This window comes from Scomber scombrus, chromosome 5 (assembly GCF_963691925.1).
Source record: "Scomber scombrus chromosome 5, fScoSco1.1, whole genome shotgun sequence".
Classification (NCBI taxonomy): Eukaryota; Metazoa; Chordata; class Actinopteri; order Scombriformes; family Scombridae; genus Scomber; species Scomber scombrus.
In genome coordinates this window covers 5,879,607-5,899,699 of record NC_084974.1, presented here as the reverse complement: position 1 = coordinate 5,899,699, position 20,093 = coordinate 5,879,607, and the positions used below count along the sequence as shown (strand labels likewise).

Here is a 20,093-nt window from a genome sequence, read left to right as displayed (position 1 = left end):
AGCATCACTTGAAGTGTGCAATAAAATCCATGTATTTATGACCTTTGTAATGTTTGCCCAGCTCCTTTAAAAAGGCTTTTTACTGACTGTGACTTGTGGCTTGGGTTTACCTTGTAAAAATGCACGCTTGAATAAAGAAAATGACTGATTGTTTGTGCCTCATTGTTGCCTCCAAGTTCTTTTTTTTTTTATTCGAAGAAGAAGAAAAAAAACCAGTCAAATAAACATATCAGAATATTTTTATTAAGCATTGATTCTTTTCTCTCTGCGACCTAGTTTTAAGGCCACAGGGAGACCAAAGTCAGTACTGTATTGTCAACAAAAGTATTTAAAAATACAATTATTTTTGAGATATACATTAACAACATCATTTTGGGGGACAGCAAGTGTCTTTTACAAGCAGTTAGAAGAGGAAAAAAAAGTCCAGAAGAAATCAATGTACAGAGTTTGAGATATATGGGCCCTGGTGTTGGAGGGAAATGAGTCATCAAGTATTAATGTGGTCTCTCATAAACATGAAGGCTTGACCATTCTAGTGTTTGATCAACTGAAGATGACAAAAACTAAACAAAAAGACATCCATCCGGTGACTAATAAAGATTTAAAAAAAGAAGAAATGAACAATTTATGACTTGACAAAATCTATTCCTTCCTTCCTGTGACGGTCTGGCAATCTGGAGATGTGTTTCATTTGCTTTTTCAGCAAACAACCAATCCATCAAACCTTTAACATCTTGTCCATTAACACCCCAGAGACAGTGTTTGAGCAGAAAGCCATTTTCCTTTTTTAATCACAGAACACAATCTGTTACCAGGACATGATTAGAAATAATGACTGGATAAAGCTTCTGTGTTGACTTAACTGAAATAGGAAAAAGAGGGCTTGAATCCTGATTGTACTGTAGCATCGTCAATAACCCTGTAGATCCATGATGACGCTTTGTGGCATGAGTTTTTATAATAGTTGGGGTTAGACTATGATGAGTTTCCCAAAAATTATGAGCTGACTAAAAACTCTTAATAAGCCAGTAAATATCCATCTCTAATCTGATAGAAGTTTAGGTACATTATGAGCCCTGAAAACATCCTTTTTAAAAGCTTCAGCCTACAATTTTACTTTCATTTATAATATTTCTGGCAGCAAAAAGCCTCTGATTAACATACACAACATGCCCAGTCACATTTAGCAACATGCATTTAGCTATTTACTAAACCTGGTGGGGCAATAAGTGTCTGTAGAGGCAGATATTTTTCCTCAGGAGTCGTAGGAGAACAAAATTGAGCTAAAAGTGAACTTCTAAGAGTGAAAATTAGTCAGTGTTGTTTTCTGCTTGTTCTGCTGCTCCAAGTGACAAAAATTGACTTTTTGATTACACGTTCACTATATTTTTTATAGTGTTTAAAATCTTTTCAACACCAAAATGGTCAAAAAAAGTTATTAATGCACCTTTAATGACACATTTGGGAACGTTTTGTGATAATTAAGGCACGTTTTACCCAAGAGCAGCCAGAATTCACTCATGTCTACTGATGTCACCCTGATAGCAGAAGTATATAATATTGGCTACTGACTAATTCAATCAGTCTCAGCTTTCAGTCTAACCCCAAGTATTATATTGTGACATTTAGGGATCTATTGATTTGTACATTGATGATGGGAAACAAACAACAGCAGTCATATAACAACCACTGCTGTGACTCGATTAACCAACCAGTCTCTGTCTGTCCTTGTTAGGATGTAAAATACTGCATGATTTGACATTTCAATTCATCTCGTCATAAAGAGTTTGCATGGGCTTTAGTTTGCTAACACGAAGAAATAAAGACTACTAGATGGGCACGAAGAAAAGTAAACAACCATTTACAGTGATGATAGATAAATACTTTACTACAAATATAAATATACACTACATAATCAAAAAAAAAACAAACTGGAATGTAACTACATTTAAAATCAGGAACTCAAACAGTATAATGCTCATTTTTCCCCACTTACAATAAGGCAAGCGTTAGATATTAGCCACTACTTACAAGGAACGCTACATCTAATCCAGCTATTATCTCTCCCAGATCAGAACTTGCAATAAATGTGTTAAGTCCACAATGAAGACCGTGAGCTGTGCAATTCAGTGCAGTGGTGAAAGCGCTATGAGGCATCCTTAATAACACAGATGTGTGTGTGTGTGTGTGCGCGTTGGAAGGTTTTAGAGTTCAGAGTACAACTTATAGGGAAAACAGGGTGAAAGGACCGCAAACGAGACGTCCACGGCTTTATAACAAAGTGAGTGCGTGACGGTGAATGAGTGAATAGTCGTAAGCACCGACAAGCTACTTTAAAAAAAAAAAAAAAAAAGGCTTTGTGAGTGTGTCCTTCTCTCTTTAAGGCTTTTGAAGGAACACAGGCAGCCCTGATTCTACTGGCAAAGACGTCTACACGCCAGCATTTGCTACATTAAGTTCAGAGTACCTGTCCTGTACCTTTGTTTCTTTCTGGTTAAAGTTGATCCAATTTTGCACCACAATATAATGTCTGATTTTTTTTTTAATTACAGATGACGAGTAATTCTCACAAGGCATTAGAGTTTTGGGTTTACACCATAAGTGCCATGTGTCGCATCTACCTACACCCAGTTTTCTAAAGAGAGTTATAAATGCTAGTGATGTGCTATATCTATTAAGAAGTTGAAGCCACAAAAAAAAGCCACAGGACCATAACTCCATGCCTCACTCGACATCTTAAAAAAGTGAAAGGATCCGTCAACGTCGTCATGGAAACGTCTGACAACTGCATCGAATTTCTGCGGCGGCATCTTCGAACGCACCCAGAGATTTCATTGGTCTATCAACAAGTGGTTGATTTTCTTACAATGCTCCAATGATTAGACGTTAGGGGATGGTTTACGACTGACATGAAAAGCCCCGCCCAGCGACAACCTACTGATGTAAAACCTCCTGAGAGTGATTTAAGGCCAACTAGTGAAAGAGAAAACAAGAAATCAATAAGAGAGAGGGGGGGAAAAAAGTAATTTCAAGCAACTAACTCTATTATAAACATACAGGGGTATATACAGATTTTTATGTTTTTATACATGTTACAGTGAGTAATATGCAGTTAGTGGGCCACAATTATAAGCAGAAGCTAGTGTATGTGTTTTTTTTAGTTGTTTTTTTTACAGGAGTGGCAGGTCAGTGATTTTGTGAAACCTAATGTTACAGTGCAAAGGTAATTAAAAAAATGACCTTTGTCAAAAAAAAGCATCATATTAAATAGTAAACACTAATATCAACACCATTCCTCCCATAGGAGGAATAATTACGATACATGCACACATGTACACACACTTACACACCATTATTGTGCTTAGGGTTCTGTTTCCAATTAGAGCAAAAAGTCAACAAAAAAAAAAAAACTCAAGTCGCGCTCACTTTCATGTAGGACTGAGGAGTAGTGAAATTAAAGGATAGTTTGTTATGAGAAGGAAAAAGAATGTGGAGACCTGCACCATCAGCACTCACACTTATATACACACACATACACACATATACACACATATACACACACACACACACACATTCACAAAGAGCAGGCCTGGCTGTAGCTGAGGAGCTCAGGCGTGATGGGGAGATATATACTGTACAGAGCGGTTTCCATGACATTGGAAGAGGATGGGCGGAGCTTAGAGAGAGAGAGGGGGGGCCGTGTAGTGGGCTGGACCAATCAGTGCGGAGTGAAGCCTGTTGCTAAGCTACAGCCAACCACCTGCGTCATATCCCAGATCTGTGGAGACAAAAACAGCCAATGACGATGTCAGGAGAGGTGGTGCAAAGCTGAGAACGCTCATGAACTGGATGCAAAAGATGAAGCAGATTGTCATCTACAGCTGCAGCTTTGTGATGGTGTTTTTATCAACCAGCTAGATTTAGGACTTTAAGGTGTTTCATTGATAACTTAAACCAGTTCTGCAGTTGAAATAAATATGAACATGAAAATAACCATGACTGATGTGAGCCCTGACTGGAAAAAACACTCTTTTTTCATTAGTCACCCCCGAAGGCTTGAAAGGGTGAACATCTGAAACAACATATATATAATCCACTTCTATGGAAAAAGCTTTTAGTCTCACTATAATGTAGCTAATGTCATTCATTAGCCTTACATAAAAGTCTCCACTTATAGCTGCATACAGTGTTACCATAAAAAATAGATTATGTAGCACCAGAATCATGGTGGTGGTTTAAAAAGTTATTATGACAGTTTTGATACTTTGTTTCCACTTTGAAAACTGAGTACATTGTAACTGACATGAATTCAAGTTAATGTGGTTGTTCATAACAACTCGAGCATTGGCCTCCATGCTTTGTGCATACCTGGAGGATTAAACTGTATGTCCACAAGGGGGCAGACCAGAGCCAAAGCATCTCTCCTTTAAAATGTGTTCTTGCACAATGTAAAGTTAGATTATGGTAGAAAAAGCAGCAGCAGTGAGAGACGTTATATCAAGGTGGGTCATTTTGGACAAGCTTTACTAGGATTCTTCAGAAGTGTCTGATACTGTTGTGGTCTGTAGTTGCCCTGATATACAGCACCCCACCACTTCATGGCATTGTATAGATATTCAATTATTTGTGTAAGTGCCTCAACAGTTTCTTTCCTTTTAAGCCATACAGGGGTAGAGTGTTTGATACTTGAGTTTAGTTTGAGTTTAGATTAAAGATAACTTCCCTTACTCAATAAGTGCCTTATGTCATACCATACTTGAATCTAAGATAAAAGCTTGTAAAAATAACTCAAATTTGAATATTTGGTTGGTTTCAGTTCTGATTCAAAGGACCTGTGTTTGATACAGACTGATCACATGTGAGAACTTCTGTATCTGGTATCAAATAACAGTTGCTGACCTTAACAATGCGATCACTTCCACATGTGACCATCAGGCCTCTAGATGGGTCCATGTGCATGTGGGCGATGTTGTGTTTCCCCTCGTGGAACGTTGCCAACGGTGTTCGACTGTGACACACAAACACAAACAATGACAGAGTTTCATCAGGGTTGCCTCGGCACACCGGGGTATAATGATAAGAAAGACATAAAAGTGACCAATTTGTAACAATTATTTACATGACCGATGTACTCACTCTTCTTCTTTGATGGTGTCGAAGCAGGCGTCACACACCCGCACCGGGAACTCGAAGCCCATGAGTGGGAACGTGGAGCGTTTAGAACTACATTTCCCACACACAGCTTTGCCACACTTCCTGCAGTGGTGCTGCACACAGGAAACACACCCATAAAATACTGACAGCTGAATGTCCAAAAAGCTGACAAGAGTTCAGAAAAACTGATACAGGTGCGCTTTGCTAAGGACACCACTGTCCTACCTGTCGGAGCCCCAGGGTCTTAGTGTCCCACATTTGCTTGATGTTCCAGAAAAAAGGCTGCTCACACTTCTGACACGAGTCGCTGTCTAACCACTGGGGTGCCTGCAGGGACACGTACAGGGGAAGACCACCATTAAATGTTAAACAACACCACAGTGCAGAGAAGGTGCTACTAATATCTAAATTCTAGTACTTCTATGATAATGATTTTAAATCATTCAAACCATAACTGAGACCAAAACATCCCTTTAAAATACCACGAGCTCCACAGCAGCTACTGTGTGCTGCTTGTGTTATAACGAGTGAGCAGTGAGTAGTATTCCCTTGAAATAATAGATATTTTCATTTAAGAGATTCTATAGTACAATTTACAATAGTATTGATGAGAAAAACTATTATTATAAAAACTAGAAAAGGTTAAACTTGAATGGTCTAAAAAAGGGTTGATAAATCGACTGTGTATCTTGAACAGTACCGACCCCCCCCCCCCCCCCCCTTCTTTTTTTTTGTTAACAGCAGCTGCAAACCTCTTCTCTGGGTGTGTCCATGTTCCACACAGCGATGCCTCCATCAGCTGAGCACGACACCAACTGCCTGTTCAACTGGAGGTAACGCAGGGCCTGGACACGCTCACTGAGAGAAGTGGAGATAAAAGAGAAGAGTTTAAATGATTGGAAATTAATTTTGCTATATTCTTAGTTCTGCTGATATGTTTAGTCTCTTTTAGCTCATTTACACATTTACTGCAGAGCCACTGATGAACCCACCGCCCAGCTGCAAATAGCAGACAGACACAGTTAGTTACTAGCTGGTGAATACAGTAGAGACTTTAGCAGCTAAAGCATAACATAACAGTATGGTAAGCTGTACAGAGATAGCTATATATCTGTCAGCTTATTTGGATGTGTTTCTGTGCCCTAGAGGCCAAAAATCAATGACTGCAGCTTTCATACATAATACTACAGGTATAAAAATCTGAATAAAAGGTTAAATAATACAAAGAATAACTTAAATTTCATTCAAACTAATACTAATAATTCACAACTCTCATATAAATGTTAAATATTTATGCTATCATTTTTATGGGTGTCTGAGAAATAAACCTGCTGTAAGTGGCCTAGTCTGCTACGTTGTGCATGGGTTTTGAGATGACTCCTGTAGGGGGGGGGGGGGAATAAAGGGTGTTGAAATATGTATGAAGACTAAGAAGTGGCGATAAAAACAGAGTCAGTGCCTGGGGACAGCTGTTACCGACACCACTGAGACCTGCCTGTGACAAGATAGTGTGGAGACGACTGCCACAGGGAGATAGACACCGTGTGAAAAGAAAAAGATAATTTTTTCTGTTTTTCTTCCGAGAAATGTGACACAACTACAAGTCATTTTTTCCCCAGGTTTACATTTTAAGCGACATGTACATATTAAAAGCAGGACTTACTGGTGTCCCTGCAACAGTAGCGTTCGTCCTTTGCGGCCCCCGATGTCCCACATGATGACGCTGTGGTCGGAGGCCCCTGAGAACAGCAACCTCTGGATGGGGTCCCACCACAGGACTCCTATACTACCTGGAAGCAATTCACAGAGAGGAAAACAAACACAGTTGTTATATGGGCCATTCTACCGAATTGGTGAAAGTCAGGGTTTCCCCCCAATCTTTTTATATGTGCAAATTATATAATATTATATAATATGTAAGGTTGTATTTTCAGAAAGTTTTGGAATATTTTTCCTTTCCCAAAATTTGTCACCACCGAAACACACAACATATAGTACAATAAAAAGGGTTATATTAACTTTTTGATTTTTTTGTTTATTTTTATCTTATAAATGTCATTTTTTGCAATTGTATTAAAAGGTTTTCAGAGGTAAAACAATACATTTAACATTTTTAGTGTATTTTTTGAAATTCATTGGATTTTTAATCCAATTTTTCTTTGTAAAGAGCATAAACTTGATCATACTGATTTCAAACTTCAGGATCCATTAGTTTTAATACACATTAAACCAAACACTACCATAACATCTTATTTGATAACTCAATGTACTTTATTTTTGATCCCATGTTTCGGTCGTGACTGTCTATTTTTTTTTAAATGTTAATTTATTAAAAATGATGAATAGTAACTAATAAATGTTGCAAATATACAGCCTGCATGTATAGCAGACACACACCTGACAGTAAATATCTCAAAAGAACATGTAATTTTCTTAGATATCCGATTACACGTCACTGATGAGCTATTGGATAGTTTGGGTCTTGAGGAGGGTGTAAGTGAGTAGAGGTATGTCCACACATTGATTTTTCTACATAAAAACTGTTTCAGACTCCCCTACAGGTTTATTTTCAGTAGATTGTCCATATAATAGACATATTGATGGATAGATTATTTTATTGTAAGTCATTTTAAGTATAAAAGACGAGCATGATATTTACAGTGTTTGATTCACAGCTCATCTTCTGGAAACACAACGTACCCGATGTTAAACTTTTTCTGATAGTCTGATCCTCTAGTGCAGTGATTCTCAACTGATGGGTCGTGACCCAAAAGTTGGTCGCAGATCTGTTCTGTGTGGGTCGCGGACAGCTGGTCAAAAATAAATAAATAATATTTGATGTCCATCTGATGTTGGACCTGTCTTTTGTTTTGAAAAAAATATATTTTGACAGGCATATGTCAGAAATGTACACAGTCTAGCGCCGTTGCCATGGTAACCATTATTTGATTGTGTTGATGTCCAAAGGCAAATATGTGTTTCTGAGCACACACTAGAGTCTAGTGTGTGCTCAGAAACACTGGTGTTCATACACAGTCTTGGCTCTGTAAACAGGAGAAAAGCAGCTCAGACTGAACTATAAACTATTCCAGGAGCACAGAATGGAGGGCTTATCATTTGATTGGTTGTTGAGCTCAAATCAACAACATCCCACTAGAATTTCAGACTGCACGTCTAAGTTATATTTCAGCTGGTATTCAAAATATGTCACTTTACAGAATTTTAACTACATGGAGTTCAGACTAAAATACTTTTGTTTTGCATAACTATACTAAAATTGTAATTATTTCCCACAAATAAAGCATCAAGTGTTCCCTTTCGTCACTTCCAAAACAACCATGACACAAACCGAAATGTCACCATATGTTTTGGTTGTGACAAAAAATATATATTTTTGAGTCTATCTCAAAGATACTAGACAGTACATAGTTAGAACAGTTCTGAACAGTGGTACACACACAAAAACTATATTTTCTAAAATAAAACTCATAAAGTTTGTTTAATTACAGAAAATGGATGTTTGGTAGTGACGCTTCTTAAGGTTAAATACTGACTTTTTAGACTTTTGAACACGTTTATTTCAAAATGATGGATCCTATCTGCTCCACTTGCAGCCATGAGAAAGAGGGGGGGCAGACATACTTCCTGATCAAAAATGTAGGGGTGTGGCTAAAATCAGTCTCAGGTTATCTCAAAAATTATTTGGGGTTTCAATACATAATAGCAGGATCATTGTAAACATCAAAGATTTATGAACTTAAATGCTTTTTCAATTTGTTTTTTTGTTGGGGGACAGCAGTTTGCACCAATTCAGTAGAATGGTCCATATATGTGTGATGAAAGAGCCTGTGGAAGGACGGTGTTATGGTCTGACTTGTTGGCTCCACCCAGTGCCTTGTGGGAGCACTACAGTGGACTCCAACCAAACACACATAATCTGGAGCTGGAGGGCCATCTCTTTTTTTAAAAAGGCACGAATCTGGCAATTTTTGAATGCGTCTTGTTTTTCAATCAATGTACTACACACTTACCAAGAACTTATTGTTTCTAGATACTACTTATTGTCTTGCGCACCAGAGAGTGTAGCACTCGTCTAGGCTACAATGCTGATAACTGATAACTTGCTGTTGAAACGTTCCCCTACACTTAAAAATGTATTTGGCTTCTTGCTCCTTCAGCTGGATGTTTGAGCTTCACTGTGGAGAATGATACATGTGCAGAGACGCTTTGGTTCCCCTTAAATCGGAAATTTAAGACAAGGATGTGTGATTTATGATAAAACGAGGGTGACGTGGAAACCTGAAGCCTCCAGTGCACGTACACTAAGAATGGACTTTCATATTCAGAGATTCTGGATTTTCCAAAAAGGAAGAAAGAATTTAATGAGCAATTGAACTTCTTTGTGGAAAAACCACATCAGAGTATTTTCTGCTTATCCAAGTCCATATCTTTTATAGTGAGAAGCTAACATCTAACACGTGCTGTGGAAAATAGCTGGAAGAGCAAGAAAAGCTCCAATTATATCTATGTTGTCAATATAAATAAAACTATTTCTCATTTAACAAACTGCACAATAAAAATCTCTTTCTAAAATGTGTCAGTCTATTGATATTAGTTACTAGGGGTCAACCTGTGTTGCTAGCAAGAAACTTACTGCCTAATGAGAAACTACAGCAACTATTGCTAGGGGTTAGCCTGTGTAGCTAGCAAGAAGTTAACTAACTAATGAGAAACTACAGCAACTGTTGCTAGGGGTTAGCCTGTGGAGCTACCAAGAAGCTAACTAACTACTGAGAAACTACAACAACTGTTGCTAGGGGTTAGCCTGTGGAGCTACCAAGAAGCTAACTAACTACTGAGAAACTACAGCAACTGTTGCTAAGGGTTAACCTGTGTAGCTACCAAGAAGCTAACTAACCTCTGAGAAACTACAGCAACTGTTGCTAAGGGTTAGCCTGTGGAGCTACCAAGAAGCTAACTAACTAATAAGAAACTACAGCAACTTGCTGAATTATTTTCCTTTAGACTGCTAAAAAGGAGACAGCAGACCAACAGCTGCTGCCATTAGTTTGGCAAAGTATGGCCTTAGATTTCATTGCAAACAGTTTTTTGTGGAATTACAGTATTAAAATTTTTTCTGGCTTTGTTCTGGCTTAGCCTTTTTGTCAAGTCCTTGGCTCTAATTAAACAGAGAACAGTTGTACACAACGCAGACCATCTGCCCATTCTTATCAGTGGGTAGAGCATATTGCACAAGCTTTCACTGTCCTCCTGTCGGTGTATGAAACAGAATGTTGTTACAGTACAACACTCAACCCGTTTAAACCTCAGTTGCGGTGACTTAAAATGCTTTGATTTTGTTGCATCACTGATTAGCCACACAAGCTGGCTTGCAAAGACATAATTCTTTTCATGTTTTCCGCTGCAAACTGTTTCGAGCGTTTCACAGCTGCTGAAATGTGGGACACACAATAAAGCTCTTGAAGTCAGACCCGCTCCAGTCATATAATGAATAATAGCCTCTGGCAGGTGGTGGTGGGGGGGGGGGGGTGATTAGGCTGGCAGTAACTGTAGATACATGACCCACACAGCACCTTACAACCATAGATAGTACACCTATAAAAAAAAAATGAGTAATTTATTTGTATGAAGAAAGTTGCTCATTTGAGCCACATTTAATTTAATTTAACAATTTCTTAAGATGAAAACCACGTTTTTGGCACTAATTAAATGCCATACAAGCACAGTATGCAACCCATTTTGGCAACAAAAAAAAAAAAGGAAAATGTAAAAGTCCTGATGAGACCAAGGCACAGTCTGACCTTTTCATTCTGTTTTTCAAATTTGATTAATCATAATTTCCATTAAATATTTGGATGGGGCTCCAGTTTGTACACAGCTTGAACCAAAGCCACAACCTTTCATATGCATTATCATTATCAGTCCAATTACTATGTATTATGTGAACACTGCAATCATATTTGCAGATGAAAGAGAGGCAGGGAAAACATTTCTATTTCCTGACTTTTATAAAAGGTACACTTACATATGTCTATATTTGATAAAGGGGAGGTTTTGCAAGCGGTGTGTTTGTGGTTGTGGTAAAAATAGACAATCAGAGTCTTTGAGATCGTCATCTGTTTAGATGAGTCATCGTTCACCCTGTTCTCAACGAGCTCATGAGCTCACGTCTGATAAATGCCCAACGAAGAGCACAAGGCAGGTTTGTTTCACTTGGTGTTCTGGCAGCATGTTTTTGCTCTGAGGTCCATTTCCTTGGCACAGCTGCAAATAAACTGAACACCTTCAAAGAGGTAAAAGACAAAATCGCTGAACACAAACCATCGTCTCAGTACTGCGATCATCCTCTGATGAAGCGTTTGTGTTTAGATGAGAGGTTTCAGGAATGACAGGACTCATCTAAAAGGGCTCAAGTGGTTACTGAATTACTGGAAATGCACGAAACAGCAGTTACCAGATCTCAACCCAGACATGCTTTAATGGGAATGTGTCGAGCACTACAAGAAAGCATTTCCCAATCGCCATCATACAAAGCCAAAAGATTGGATTTCTTTTCAGTGGTGTCACATCCTGCCTTGGAGACACTGCTAGGAAAAATACATGTTTAAGTGTGTAACGCTGTTGCTGGGGCTCAAAATTTTATTCAGGTTTTCTGGAGGGTAGATACAGACCTGAATAGTTGTTTCACAATAAACTGGTTTAAGTATGAAAATGAAATGAAATGACTCGAAAACCAGTAAGGATAATGGCCTGGAATTATTCACTATTATAGTATTTCAGTATTTCCCAGCAGTGTACAACAACAATTCCTAATGATATACTTAATTTAAAAAAGGGACCTGGACTCAGATGAGAAGCATTGTATTTTAGTTTTAGTTGCATTTTATTGCATGGTATTCATTTTATTTGCACCAAAACTGTGAAATCACTGAGGATCTTCATCAAACCAAGATGTTTGATTGTTTTTATTAACTATATTCTTCCATGATTCACCCCTATTTGTTTCATGGTAGTATTGTTTTGGACAATACATATCTTTCTCATCTTCATAAGCTCCATGTGCTGTAAAAAAAAAAGACCTGTAAGTACAACTCTAAGGGGTCTTCTGTCCCCAGTACAGAAAACTTAACATTCTTTCCATATGACATAAATATTCAGCTATGTGTGTACATATAAATATGTACTCATATGTTCTTGCCATTTCCTTCCATTTCTCTTTTTAACATTTGATTGTCAAATTCATTCTTATAACACCAGACAGATACATCATCTTATCTTCATCTTCCTTTTTTACAAAATGAAACATGGCCACTCTGATATTGTAATGTTCTGGTACTGAGTGCCAAAGTACACGTTTACAAGAACTTGTTATCTTTCAAAAATTCAAATTATCATCGCATTTCATTCATGTCTAATTAGTTGTTGATGTCTACATTTTTATTTTACTTTATTTCAAATATGTATCTCCTTGGTTTTAAAGTGCTGTTGTCTCCTGCTCTTTAGTTCATCTTGTTTTTTCTTATTGTCGTTTTCAATTTATTTCGTATTTTGATAAATCCTGCTGTATTTTTTATTAGTCTGTATTTATTTCCTTTGGATTATGGAGAGGCTTGTGTATGTCTGTGGCTTTTTGGCAGCTCCTATGACATTTGTTTTATCTCTATCATCTGTTTTTATGCTATGCTTTTTTTTTTTAAAGTCAGAAAATCTCTAAGGCCTTTTTTTTCATGAAGCAGATTTCAGTGCTTTTCCAGACAAAACCTTCAGAGAGCCACACAGATGGCTTATAGTATTTTTCTAACTTCTTCAAACTTTTACTAAAATAATTTATTTTTGAACGTTTAAACACAGCTTAATTTTTTCACATAATGAAGTCATGTGAAAGAATCTGGGCCTTCTATCATTGCAAAAACATTAAATGATGAACAGCTGTGTCAATGATAAACATGATGCCTCACCTGTGGGCAGGTGTACATGCAGCATGTGTGTTGTTACCTTCATGTCCCTTCAGTGTGGTGATGGTGGAGTACGTCTGCTTCTCCAGTTTCAGCAGCGTGATCTGTCCTGAGTAATCGCCGACGAAGGCGTGCTGTGTCTCGTGATCGTATCTGAGCGGTAGGGGAGTTCAGGGTTTAAACAGGCGTGATATATTAACGACTCAGCTGAGAAGCGCTAGTACAGTATGTGCTTGACACAGAAAAGTGAGTGAATGAAGGATACTGTAAGCAGGAGGCCCAGGCGGTGAAGTAGTGTCTCCCCAGCATGCTGCCACTCTGGGTGCACATCCAGCTCACGCTCTTGTCGTGGCCCGTACTCACCACCCACTCGCTCTCCAGGGAAAACACCATATCTGACACACGGTTCTGGTGGGCTGGAAAACAAACACACACACACCATTTTTTAAACAGGCACATGCTGGATAAACATCAGACAAGATTTATTCCATCAAGCTTTTTCTACAAACAGTCGTGGATGAGCACCATATAAAGACTAATTACCCTTTCCAAGTACTGATCCCATCAGAGGCTCTGCTTACTATCGCAGTAATCTGGACTAAGTCAGACAAATCCCTTCAGCCGACTGTACTCTTATCAGAGCTAATAGTCCATCTGGGAATCATTTCTAAGGTGCACTCTTTTGTTTTGTTGTCATTTCTGTATCCAACATGTGTAGCTTTACAGACAGTAGGATTTCAACCCCTTTTGAAACCATGCTGATGTGCAACACACAGTAATTGCTCATATGAAGTATACGACACAGGATAGACGAGCAGTACAGTACATCACAAATGAATGTTTATGCTGCTACTGGTTTCCAAAGAAACAAAATGCTATTTCCTGTTGAACTATGAGGAAAGAGCCCTTCATTATTTGATGCAAAACCGCAGCTATAAAACAATGGCAAGTTTTGTTGAAACGCTGCATAGATTCAGAGAAAAAGGATGTTACTGTCATGAAACTATCAAAGCATGTGGAGAACTTCCACATAATTTATTTTTGCCTTTAAAAGATAGATAAGAGAGAATTTAAAATGGAAAAATAAGGGTTCAGTAGGCTACAATCACTGATGTACGGTGTAACTAATTATGTCACAGTGCATGAAATCTGCACAGGCCACTCAGGCCTGGTGAGCCTGAACGGGTCTACCCTCACCCTTAACACCGGAGCACCTGACCTGAGCGCTGCATACTGACTCAGTGGTGAGAAAAGCAAGGCAGAGACAGTTTCACCTCAGGGAATCGCCTCAAGTACTGAGGAATTTCTACTCCTGTACCATCAAGAGCTGTCCTGACAGGAAACAGCACTTCCCATTACAAAAAAACCCCCACTGAAACAGGTACACGTGACTTTGCAAAGGGTGGTTTGTTTGGCTGAACATACAATAGATAGTGCTCTACCCTGCCTAAAGGATATTTACACCAGGTGCTGCAAGAGTAATGCTAAGAGAATCATTAAGGATCCCTACCACTCAGGTAACAGCCTTTTCTACCCCTGCTGCAGTTGGGAGGAAGCTACCAGATATACCACTTAGAGGCTCAAGAGCTTCTACTGCCTAAAGCCAGGTTTATAGTACTCTGTCAACTTGACGCCGTGGCCCCACAGAGCCATCTGCTTTGCCATGTGCAGAGCCTTACGTTGTCGCCTGACGATAGGGCTGCGATTGGTCCGCACCATCATCTTTTCGGTTTTTCTGGTTTCCCCCTCTTGCCATACCACCATTTTTAAAGTGTTGGAGTTGGACCAAGTAGAAGTGCATTTGATTGAGGAGGTGCGGAAGAACGAGCAGTTGTACAACTCGTCTTCTCCGCATTACAAAGACTGCCAAATGGCCAACAATTCCTGGAAAGAAAAGACGGCACCTCCAAACCCCTTCACCTACACACACATACATGTGAGTCATGGGAAAGGATGTTCAGGCAGTCCCAGACAAGAGCCAGGCCAAGTTCAAGATGAAGACGAGTGAGGAAGCTGAGTGAGGAAGTGGTAAAGACTGTCCTCCTCCAGGGGCCACATGCTACTAACCTCAAGGTAAACAGTACATCAAGTAAGAAATGAGAAGACTGCTTACAGAAGAAGAGTATTGTTTTTGTTGATTTCCCTCCAATCATGCACATATATTTGGAACTATTTCTATTTAATCTCTTTTTAATGCACTAATTGAAGTATGTCACAGGATTACATTTCACTGTGATAATACCAAACAAACTTGATTCATTGGATTACTGTGCTTGTACTTTTAATCAATGGGAAAAAACGTTGTTTATTTGTCCGCTTCCATTAAACTGCCTCATGACCAAACTGTGGTCTAATACTGAGGCTGAAACTTTCCTCCTCTCCTCTTTTCTTCCTGGCATCTGTTGATCAATTTAGGAACTTTTTTTTTTTAAGACCTTAATCTATTTCACACAGTATTGTGTTTTCTGTAGACTGTTGCTGTCTCACATGTCTGATGGAGCAATACTGTTTATTGCTCAAGATTGTCTGCATGAAGCCACCGTGACCACGATTACAGAATAATGCAATTAATCTGAACTAAAAGAGAGAAAAGCATTTTCCAAAATTCCCCTCCTCATTCAACCATATCAATTTATAACTAAATCAAACTGAAAACTGCTTTTGATCTATGGGTTGCGGGAAAAAAAGAAAAGAAATCAGCACTCCCTTGTCTGCAGCTCTTGGGAAAGTACCGCTCCCTGCCAAAACAGCCAAAATGGTGATGTTAATTCCTGCATGTCTTTGAAGTGCACAGACACATCCTAATGTCCGTCTGATCTGACTGTGACTCATATCTTTTGCTATTTAGAATATAGCTGCTTGATTTCGCTACAAGTGGTAGAAACCAGATGGAGCATTCCAGTGGTGACGTGGTGTTGCCTCTCTCTAAAGCAACAGGCTGGCTGTTTTCCTGAAGTTTCATTTTCCACTGAAGAGGCTTAATGGCTACATGGATACAGTGTTCTGTTCATAACCAACAAATTACACCGATATGAGATGGGAGCAAGATGTAAAGACTGTAGAATGATTGTTTCCTACATGAGGGCTGTGACGTCTTCATTGTCAATATCAATAAGCAGAAACTAGGTAATAATAATAATGCCAGAATATGACATCACTTAAAGGTTTTAAACTTGAATTTATTGAAGTTTTTGGCCACTAGTAGCGCTACAGAGCAATGTTTTTATGCGCGGGTCTTTGTTTTGTTTGTATTGTGTACACGCAACGCAATACACAGTCATTCCACCGGTTTCACCCTATTCTTTTCTTCTTTTGGGCAGCAGTAACGCAAAGAAGCAGAGTAACACACGAACAACGGCAGGAAGACGACGAAGATGACAACAACTGTAAGCTAGCAAACGTGGATGTAAACAACTCGTGGTTTAAAATATTCAAAAAATCAGCTTTGCAAATGTTTTATGAGGAAGGAAATGTATTCAACATGATTATCAGTCCCCAAGGACACAAACAACATAACGTTTTTGGTTTGTTTCTTTTTATAAACAAGAAAACTCCACAGATCACTTTTAGAGGAGGCCAAGTATCCAGGGTCCAAATATAGGCTGATGCAAGACTCTACCTGAGCATATTACAATGTGAGAGTTTATTGACACACAAGCACAATGAACCTTATGTACTTATGTATATGTGTTAACTTGAACTTGAACTTTAATTCTAATGTTCATCAGTGTAAAAGGCAATGTTGGCATCAGTTATGTTGTCTAAATGTCAGCTCACTTTGCTCAGTCGTACAGCACAAACATTGACACTAGTAAAAGTACTGTGAAGTAGTTTACTGATGTATTTCAGCAAAGTCACTCATGCTCAACATAGCTGTCCCTTGAGAACCCTCTGATGTATCCTGGGGCAGGGAGGGGCAGCTGAGAAGTCACATGCACAGATGAAAGTCCCTCCAGAGATCTACATACTGTATTCAGAACAACAGTATAAGGTCATATAACTGAAGTACAAATACCCACAGTGGACATGATGTCACTAAAACAGGCCTTCATTGAGTCTCTTGATGATGATAGTTAATGTCTTGTGTTAATGTCTACTCATTTACTCATAGCCTCATACACATCAGAATATTTTTCCAACTGTAAGTGACAGCAAAAGGAGCAGGAGGAAGTGACCGAGCAGATGTTCTTCCATGCACACACTTACTGTTTATAACACCTGTCTTTAATACACTGTGGTAGAAAATAAGAGCAAAGGATGCAGTTTGTCTCCTCATCTTAAGATCTCACCTGGATATGTTTTGACGTGGTTCATCTTGTTGAAATCTTCAGAGATGAGAAACTCCTAGAAGGCAAGCAAAGAAAGAAAAAAAAAAAACAAGTTTCAAATCAAACATCATCCTGCCCCCGGAGACATTTGGCCCATTTGAACCAGATATGCAGGTTTTTTAATGGCGAGATTGTTTGAACACTCTAAAGAGTAAGCCTGGAGCAATAATATGGGTCCATTTGTTTGTGTTAGCTTCACTTACCACAACAGCGCCATTGTCCTGGCCTATGAAGATGCGTCTGCTGTCATGGTGGTACGACATGCAAGAACATGGAGCTACAGGAGAGAGAGAGTGATGGTGGTATTCAAAATGAGCAGCAGAATACAGTATGCCACGTTGCAGACTGTGTGCTGAGAGGCTGCAGTGGTAATAATAAAAAAGCTTATTTTATTTTCTCTTCCAAACACACATTTATTATTCCGCTGAGATAATGCAGTCTTACTTACAGGAGACTGTGTGGTAGATGCTTGGCCAGTACTGACCGCTGTCTCTCTTCAGCCAAACCCGGATAGTTCTGAGGATAAATGTCAAAATGTATCATTAAGCATAATCAGAGCTCTCTCCTGTGTCTTATGATACTGATGCAAAGGTCACTTGTGGGTCAGTCTGTCTACTTCCTGTTACAAAACTCAATTTTGGACATGCAGGATCTCAACTTTAAATGCATTACTAACATATCCTGCTGTCAAAAACAAGAGACTGATGGAAGAATGCTGCACATTTCAGTGGAAATACTCGACGGATATATCCTCTGAAGACTGCTCGCATCTACTGTACAACTGGGCTTAATCCCCTTCTGGAAAAGTAGCCCTAATTCTCTCCACAATGCTTTACTTTGTACACAAAAGAGGGTTCAAACGGGCAGAGTAATATATGTATGGAAACTGTGTTGTGCTAATTAAAGCTAGTGATGTCACATTCATATCTGAATGACACCTCAGACTGCACACAAGTTTCGTAAACAACACATATTGAGGCCACATTAAAGAAGAGATGTTTCAATACTGAACCACTTCCGAAAACAGTCATCATGTCGACCTTTACCAGCTCCTTACACTTTGATGTATTGACAGTAAATGAAGCATTTTTTATTCTTATTTGGCAGTGGCAACATTTGAACACTTTAGCTCTAGTGTGATTGTATAGTATACATTTTACAGGCCGTCTGAAGGCAGTATACAAAACTGGACAGCTTTGCACAGATTACACTGTATGTTCTGTCATGCTCTGTTTACAAGACTCATATAACATCTGGCATCTAAGTGCATTTAAAACGAGCTTCTTTCTACCTTTTTAAGAAGGAAATGAAAGGTTTCATTAAGGAACCTGAATGTAAAAGAGCTACACCATCTTCCCCTCAACTTCCCTTTTCAATTATCAAGTGGGGTTAGACGTGTGATGGAAACGGCACCTTATTTCTTCACAGAAACTGAGTTCCCTTGTCTTTAAATGAGGATGTTGCTTGCTTCTTCACACTTGTAACCAACAAACACGACAGCCCTAATAACACTTGTACAGCTCATCATCACCGTCGCCCAGTGAATGTGATGTAAAGATACCTTCACAGCTGTGATTATCTGGTAGTTGTCAAAGTGAGAGCCGGTGTGGAGGTCCATTCAGTTACAGTGCACTGCTGCTGCTAAGCTTTCATTGAAAAGATGCTCTTCATATGTTTTAATCACTCATAAACGTCACAGCATTATTATCTTTAACAGCAAATAAATGGATAAGATTATTACATGTAATTGCCAATTAAGAACCCTTGTGATGAAGATGACTAGGAGCACTTGAAGGCTAACGACTTGTAGCTTAACTAATAGAATAACAACTGTTACGCACAGCAAAGCAGAGTCATAAAACCAGTTTTACGAGGGGAAAACATGTTATCTCTCTGTTTACTATCATGATAAGCTGGGATACGGATATTTCATGGACATGACTCATTCTTTGGTTAATTAATGTGTTAATTGTATATCCCTACACTCGTCTAAGCTAACCGTAGCTCCATATGGAATATCCCAACTAACACATATATATGTAGTTAAGTATACTACTTAAACGGGGGAAATTAATAAATGTTAGTTGTGTCATTTTAAAAATAGTGCACTAAGAAGTATGAATGTAACGACCAGCAAATAGCCCGAGCCCGCTAGCTGCTACTGTGGGTCTTCTGAGCGTTAGCCCCTGCTGAGCGACCTCACCTGTCCTCGCTAACCGTAATAACTCCATCTTCTTTTGGTATTAAAACAGCTGCATTGATGGCGTCTGAGTGTCCCTCGATTTTGTTCAGAAGTACCGGTCTGGCGGTCTGGGGCCTCGAGTGTATCTCCGCAGCCATGGCTTGAAGTCACCAGCAGTGTTTTCCTTGCAGCTGATTTTCCAACTGAGGATCAGCTGACACCCAGAGCCGCTGTCAGGGTTACCGTAATGACAACGACAGCGCGCATAACGATTCCAGGCTGGATAAATGGGACATGAGCGATACCTTCTTTTTCTTTTGGTTTTAATGGCGGGTGACAAACAGCTTTCGGGTGCATTACCGCCACCTACTGATAGACTAAAAATATACCGCTCTCTTATATTTCTACCAAACAAAGAATTACAATCAAAACAATAGAAAAATACTTATAAAA

The 20,093-nt window shown here is 39.0% G+C and overlaps 1 protein-coding gene across 1 annotated transcript; it reads right to left on the bottom strand.

Moving 5' to 3' along the window:
* Positions 1–221: 221 nt before the first annotated feature.
* wdfy1 (WD repeat and FYVE domain containing 1) lies at positions 222–19,935 on the bottom strand. The gene is made up of 12 exons (XM_062419475.1): positions 19,662–19,935; positions 17,907–17,974; positions 17,662–17,735; positions 17,420–17,474; positions 13,396–13,546; positions 13,171–13,283; positions 6,818–6,944; positions 5,907–6,012; positions 5,380–5,481; positions 5,137–5,267; positions 4,900–5,008; positions 222–3,778 (listed from the first exon to the last, which is right to left on the bottom strand). The coding sequence occupies exons 1-12, from the start codon at positions 19,796–19,798 to the stop codon at positions 3,719–3,721; spliced, it is 1,233 nt and encodes a 410-aa protein (XP_062275459.1). The 5' UTR covers positions 19,799–19,935; the 3' UTR covers positions 222–3,718.
* Positions 19,936–20,093: the final 158 nt, after the last annotated feature.